Consider the following 7,765-nt stretch of genomic DNA (forward strand, 5'->3'; position numbering starts at 1 on the left):
ACTAGAGCTGTCAGAGAAATGTAATGAGTAATATAACTTTCCTGTAAGATATATGAGTAGAAGTACAAAGTAGCTTTAAATACAGTTTAAAGGTCCGTCTGAGCGAGAGAATAATATAGAATAATAACAGAGCATTAACATAATTACTGGAGTTAAAAGGAAGGCTCAGCCAATTTATGGCACATTTCTCAAAATATTAGAAACTGACATTCAAGTGTGGCATTTACACATATTCTGAAAGTTTATTTCACAATGTGAGAAGTTTCAATCAGGAACATTTGAGAGAGAAAATACTCAAAGCAATTATAGATCGGAGAGTTTACAATATTTTCCTTCAGATTAAAGACAGAAGCACTGAGGTAATCCAACACAACATAATTTAACCTCTTCCATGTTCTCTGTTTTCATATTTAAACATGATATGCTACATTAAATTGACAAACAAAGTATTAGCATAACTCCTCCAGGACTGGGTTGTGATGAGCTCATCATTGTGCATTGAAATTGACATTAAACTCTAACTATGAAAAAATAAAAACTATAACAGAACAGCGCATCTACAGAAGATGCAGCCCAAATCAGACGCAGTGCATAACGGCTGTTATGCACTCATAATCAATATGGCTCTGAAATGACTAACACTGAACTGACAAAGTTGTTTGTTTCGTGTGTCGTAATATCCGTCACACATCCACAGAATGTGTCTTTGTCCTCATGGAAACAGGAAAATAAACGTCTAGAGAATACTATTTGATATCTTACAACATAGTTTTGCACAGAGCAGAATTCAGGAATATTACTACTGTTATTATATAATATTACTTCATGCATCATTTTTCCTTTTCACATTTCTCTTTCTTTCACCATGCCATTGAGGTTCAGTATTTAAGGTTATAATATGAACAGAATCACAATATTATTCCTCGTTCTGTGGCATTCCCGCACTTCTCTTATTTTCTTCAGAATCTGCCAAAAACCTCATGTTTCCTACTCCAATCCATAGCAGGCGCTCTCCTCTTGTCGCGGCTGGCGAGGGCTTTTTGTTTGGCCTCGGCAGCTGTGAGACTCAGACGCAGGCCGGCGTCCACCAACGGGTCCGAGACGCGCCTCTCGTCCTCATCGTGGACCTGCGACGTGCACAAAACGTGCGATATGACATTTTCTGTTCCGTGACATTTTCTGTTCCGTTTACTCACATTCTTTTCTCTCACCTGGATGCTCATGTCTGAGCTACTGATCTCCGATTGGGTGGTGGAACTTCTCGAGGACTGAGATGCTGAGTTCCCATTCGTCCAGGATTTCGGGGATGCGTTTGTGATCGGGGAGTTCGTCAGCGTGATGTTTATGACCGGCGGATCTGAGGCGGGCAGTCCGGTGGTCGGAGACGGGCTGTGTGGAGCGCTTTCTGTGGCTGATTCGTCCAGATAGACCTCTACGAGAGAGGGAGCAGAAACACATGAGAATAACGAGAGATGTGTACGTGTGTGTGTGTGTGTGTGTGTGTGGGAGTGCACAAGCTGACCTTTGACATGGCTGGTGGTTGGTGTGATCCCCATTCGGTGGAAGAGCTCTTCTGTCTTCTGGTCGACCACTAGGATGTGCACTTCCTCCCCCTGAGCTCTGATGAGTGCCACCACCTCCGAGTGCCTCAGGCTGTCAATGTTGACTCCGTTCACCTTTGGACAGAGAAGACGGGAAAGGTCAGAGGAAACAGGAAGGTCAGAGGAAATGGGAAAAACAGTGGTGGAAAGAGAAAATGAAGAAGAAACACGGAAAACAACACCCTAATGAGACAGAGATTAAGAAGTAGGAAGTCTTGGATCACAGACCAGAAACGGATGGAAGTTTAATTGCATGAATTCACTTCCTGGCTCCACAACATTAACTGCACACCTCATCCAGATGGAAACAGAAGAGATCACTGAGTTTCAAATTACATACTTGTTATATAATATAATATATAAATAGATATTTGTATTATTATTAATATCACTTCATATCGTATCGATTGGTTTTATCGTTTCATCTAATTACCATTTTATCAGGGTCTAATAAACTCTTACTCTTAAAAGTAAAACCAGATACAGTAGGACAACCTGGTATTTTTGCCATACTGCCTTTGCTATACTGTATATTGAGACATACTCCTGTGTGTGTGTGTGTGTGCTTTGGTCTTTGTACCACCGAACGCACAAACTGTGCATCCTTGGTCTTGTTGCTGTGCAGGTTGAAGCCGTAGCCGTGCTCCCCCTTCACCAGGTGGCACAGACGGGGGAGGAGCTCCGCTGTCTGCTCTGGTGAGGGATGCACCTGCAGCTATTATGGGATGTAAATAAAAACAAACAAAAAAGGATATTAGAGAAGAAGGCATTCAAACGTCTGTACTTCATCAGTGTGTTAGATACACCTGTACAACCATGTTGTATTTGTGGTGGCTGGGGTATAGTGGGTTTATGTACACAGTTACCAGTTTAACGGGTACACCTGTGGTAGAGCTCGGCAATAAATCTGTAAGTAAATATTAGAATGTGAATGTGAATCTGTTTTCAATATCAGTAAATACTACTGTGGTGGCTGGGGCGTAGTTAGGCTCAGCTGCGGAGGGGTGTGGGGGAGTGGCTCAGGGAACAGGAGCCGGGAAGAGGCCTAATTGGCCTCAGCTGTAGCGAATCAGGGTGATTGTTGCTCTCCCCTATATCAGCTGCAATGGAGATGGAGGGAGAGCCGGGACACAATCGCCCTGATTGCCTACAGCTGAGGCCAATCAGACCTCTTCCCGGCACCTGTTCCCTGAGCCACTCCCCCACACCCCTCCGCAGCTGAGCCTAACTACGCCCCAGCCACCACAGTAGTATTTACTCATATTGGAAACAGATTCACATTCACATTCTAATATTTACTTACAGATTTATTGCCGAGCTCTACCACAGGTGTACCCGTTAAACTGGTAACTGCAGTGTACATAAAGCCACACACACCTATATGTAGGTGTGGCTGTACGATAAGCAATGTAGGAGAAAGTCATGACGGGAGGAGCACAGTGGGCTAAGTGGATCTGTTGAGGCATTAAGACCAATCCTCCTCATCCTAATGACCAACGGCAAGAGTTGATACACGACTCACCTGCTGACCACACCTGGGCCCCTAGGTACATGCTGGTTGTGTGTGTGCGTGTGTGTGTGTGTGTGTGGGATTGCAGATGTAGTCCCTGTTGGAAGATTATCCCAGGATAGTGACACTGTGACTTCATGGCTGACACACACACACACAAATACACACACACATTGTGTATCCCTGTCTGCTATAGTGATAGAACAGAACACCTTGGCAACAGATTGCCATGGTGACGTGTTAGGTCAGCATGTCTCTTGCTGGTTTAATTTTTTAATTTCATTAATTTAATTTCTTTGGCCTGTTTACTATTTCATGTCATGCAAATGGAATTATATCCTAGTTGTTTCTACAGATACAGAGTTTCCATGTTGCAGTGGTAAATAACCAACTATGTTAATGCAGAAACAAGTTGATTGATCAATAAGTTGATGGACAGAAAATCTTTGCAGGGATTGTCAAACAAAAAATGTTCCAGTGTCTTAAATGTGATAATTTGATGATTAAATTTAGTTTATATCTTAATATAGAGATGAACATGCAGAGATTCCGTCTTTCCTCTTATAGCATTTTACAGATGAGTCAAATACCATTCATTGTGTGTGTGTGTGTGTGTGTGTGTGTGTGTGTGTGTGTGTGTGTGTGTGTGTGTGTGTGTGTGTGTGTGTGTGTGTGTGTGTGTGTGTGTGTGAGGGATGCATGTTGTTTGCGTGGCTGTGACAGCACCGGTGCGGTCCTGTAAGACTGTATATGGGCATCTGCTGCCATAACAACGTCACGCAACAATGACATTGCGTCTGTATTTACAACGTTAATGCCATAAGACGAATGACACAGAAGTGGAGGGATGAGAGAGTGACTACGTGTTTGTGGATAAATAGTGTGCGTGTGTGTGTGTTTGTGTGTGTCTCTTGTATGCTGAACAAGCACATGAAAAGGGCGTGTGTTGGCCTCGGATTGATGTATCACGATGGTTTCTTCATCACAGCTGTTGAATCAGTGGACACAAGTAATTACTTACATCCAGAGCACTCATTGGGAATGTCTAGAAGGGGATTGTGTATGTGATCAGTACATTTGTAATAGGTAAAAGTCCCAACTACTATCTGTCATTTAAAACTATGTGACATATTATTACTATCTGCAATTTAAAACTGTATCCAAAACTGTACATACTAGCCGCTTTATTATTATTGTACATATTACCACCTTCTGTATCGTGTTTTCTTTAATATTTTGTATTTTGTCTTTCTTGTTATTGTGTTATTTCTAAACTGTTGACATGGAGAGCCCTGCACTAGTTTTCCAACGGGAAATAGGCACAAATGAAACTTGAAATTAATCTCTACTACACACTTTTCTGTCCAGTAAAAAAAGGTAATTAAAAGGCCTGTTCTCCTGGCAGTGCTTGGTAGAAAAGGGCATTTAAAAATCTTTTTATTTATCATGAATGTTAACGATGGAAATGACCAAATGGCCCTTGACCGGACTTCATAACACTATTTCAAAAAGTTCCTTTCTGAAGCTCATTGAGATTTTTGGTGAAGGCGTCGTTCAGCTCATATTTATGTTACTGGTATGACGACGTCATTTGATCTGAACCTCGAACCAGAACTGATGAAGAGAGGCGTGCCGGCCGGCCAAGGGGCAGCCCGTATTTACCCTGCATTCGGCTAAACAGACGTCAGCTGGACGTCAGCCTCTGAGCCGGAGGATCCTGGTCCGCTTTGTTTGGAGCCCAAACACTGAGCTCCATCTCTGACACGCAGCAGAGACGTCTGCAGGACGGCCGACCGACAATAAGATGTGTCACGGTGATGTCTGCTTGGCGCACATGGACATTTTGTTTTGGCCGTGTCATTTTGCTGACACAGAAATGTATGAATTTGGATTGTGTTCTGTGTGTGCATTTGATAGCACGGCAAAGTTGTTTCAAACTGCATCTAAAAAGTACAAGTTCCCAGTGAGATTGTGTTCCTCCGGCCCAAAATAAACAATACAAATAGATACTTATCTAAAAAAGTTTGATTGTGCAATATTGCTATATTTAAAAAAAGTATCCCTCCCATGTCTTACTAATGTCTTGCCTCCCAGCAGACATCACACTTCCACCTCCGGCACATTTTTATCATTATTATATTTTGCAGGAAACACTGTCGGGTGAGCATATAGTTTTGTCTTTGATGTCGGGTGAGAATAATCATCTGTTTGTGTGAGCTGTGAACGCTCACTGCGCACAGAGAATGTGAATCACAGGGAAAGTTACAAGCACCATAAAATGCACAGGAGGAGGTGAGAAACCGCTTTAAAGCTGCTGTATTTGCACTATCTCACATGGCCGGTTTTTAGTTTGAGTCATTCGATGTTTAATTTGTGTTCCCTGCAGACTCCTTTTGCAACTCGCATGCACTACAATGAACTTTACTGCCTAGTTTGGGCTGGAAGAAGGGCGATTGTGTACATATTGAGCACATATATTATCCATGTCCAAGACATGCAGCTGGATTTTTAAAAAAGCCACAATATCGAGATTATTCTCCTTTCCAACCAGACAATCTTAACTTAATTTAACAACAATGTTTTCTTACAACTTGTGTGTCTTTCTTTCATTGCCTTAGCTTGTTTCTCCTCCTCAGTGCACCTGAGCTTTGTGTGCTGAAATACCAGCTGTGCTCAAATCCAGATTAGTGCTGCACAGACATCAGGTAAAAGAATAGATAATCTATAAAAGCCCATGCTGGTCGGTCGTGCGTGTGAGGAACCCACACGAAGGCTCTAATGTATTGCGGTCCAGACTTACCTCTGTGTCTGTCTCTGTACTGGATGTCACTGAGGTTCTCTCCACCTCGGCTTGTGTTGCGGTCGCGTCTGTGGACGAGTCAGCTGCAGCCGGAGGGCAAACGGAGTGTGTGTGGTTGGGTTTGGGTGCCAGGGGTGAGTTCTCTCTGGGTACGGGCGAGGCCGAAGGAGTGGGCCCGGGCGAAGGGCGCGGGGACAGCGTTCCCATCTCGACGGCCAGGTCCTCGGTGCATGCCAGGCCACGGCTGCGGAGGTATTCATCCGTCTCGGCGTCCACCACCAGCAGCCTGGTGCGGTGGGCCACTTCACGGATACGCTCCACCACCAGCAGGGAGGAGAGTTACAGAGGAGTTTAGGATAACATGATGTCATTACTGAAATGTTGTTCACCCCGAACAAGCCTATAACACATCGTTGCTGCATGACAAAAACACCAAGTGATTCCATGACACAAGACTCACATTGACCCATTTTATTACCCCCCCCCCCCTATAGCTCCTCCTCTTTCTCAGGCTGAGCAAAAAGTGGTTTAACAGGTATATAACTCATTGTGTGCACCTCAGAGAGTTTACCTGTCTCTCACAGCCTCTCTCCACAACTCTAATGTGTGTTAAAGCAATAATAATAATGCATTATGCCATAACTTACTTGATGGTGGGTTTCTTTCTCCACATTCTCACCGTTCACCTCCACCAGCCGGTCTTCTGATCGCAGCCCGCCCTGGTCAGCAGAGGAGCCCGGCTCCACTTTGCGGATGAACTGTCCGCCTCTGTTCCCCTCGCCGTGCAGGTGGAAGCCATAGCTGCACTCTCCTCTGGTCAGGAAACAGAGCCTGGGTCTGAGCTCGCTCTCCATCCAGGCGCGTCAACAGGGGGAGGGAGGGAAGCAGGAGAATAAACAGGCGCTTGTCCCAAGAGCAATGGGACGTCTCAGGCTCTTAATCCAATGTACGACTGCGCACTCCACTGACAAGAAGATCCTCATAATTTACCATGATGTGAGGCCATTAATAATCCACAAATGTTCAGAGAGCATCAATACAGTCCAAAATAATAGGCTAAAAGTATTAAGTTATGAATCCATCATGCAACTGAGTGTGCACAAATCGTGTGCGTAAAATAGTGGCCAACAATCGCGGTGACAGTGGCTAAATCCAGAGAATAATCCCAAGAGATCAGAGATTAGAAAGATGTTCCTCGCACGTAACACTTAATTCTTCTCAACAGGTCCGCGTAAATCCTCCTGTCCCCGGCGCGAGACTGAAGAGGCGTCAACAACCGATGCCGACACGCCCCCCTGGAGCGCGCACCTGGCGCGCGCACCTGGCGCCGCAGCGCAGCCGCGACACGCCGGAAGAAAAGCAAGAAAGTGTTTGTTTTGGACGCGATATGAGTCTAACAATACGTTCTTCTTCTTACAACATAGTAAAAAAAAGTCATAATAGTAGTAATAAAAAGTAAAACAGTAATAAAAAGTAAAAAAGTTATAACGTAATACAAAGTAAAAAGTAATAAAGTAATAGAAAGCAATAAGTAATACAAAAAGGGGGGAAAGAATACAGTAGCGAGGTTCATTATAAACTACTATGAAAAACAAATACAGTTACTTACCAATACATTTAGTTGGTATAGTCTGCATTAATCTTGCTGTAGCAGTCGCCACAGCACATCCACGTTGTTTGATGAAAGCAAATGGGTCTCTGGATGTCAGTTAGCTTTCCTTCACTATCTGTGTCAGTGGGCTTTCCTTCACCATCTGTGTCAGTGGGCTTAACTTCACTATGTTTTAGTCAGTTGGCTTTCCTTCACTATCTGTGTCAGTGGGCTTTCCTTCATTTATGTGTGTCAGTGAGCTT

The 7,765-nt window shown here is 43.9% G+C and overlaps 1 protein-coding gene across 1 annotated transcript; it reads right to left on the reverse strand.

The window, feature by feature from the left end:
- Window positions 1-222: 222 nt before the first annotated feature.
- On the reverse strand, window positions 223-6,765 carry LOC130190212 (Na(+)/H(+) exchange regulatory cofactor NHE-RF2). The gene is made up of 6 exons (XM_056409513.1): window positions 6,560-6,765; window positions 5,912-6,236; window positions 2,178-2,316; window positions 1,523-1,726; window positions 1,212-1,432; window positions 223-1,127 (listed from the first exon to the last, which is right to left on the reverse strand). The coding sequence occupies exons 1-6, from the start codon at window positions 6,763-6,765 to the stop codon at window positions 960-962; spliced, it is 1,263 nt and encodes a 420-aa protein (XP_056265488.1). The 3' UTR covers window positions 223-959.
- Window positions 6,766-7,765: the final 1,000 nt, after the last annotated feature.

Source organism: Pseudoliparis swirei, chromosome 24 (genome assembly GCF_029220125.1).
Source record: "Pseudoliparis swirei isolate HS2019 ecotype Mariana Trench chromosome 24, NWPU_hadal_v1, whole genome shotgun sequence".
NCBI lineage: Eukaryota > Metazoa > Chordata > Actinopteri > Perciformes > Liparidae > Pseudoliparis > Pseudoliparis swirei.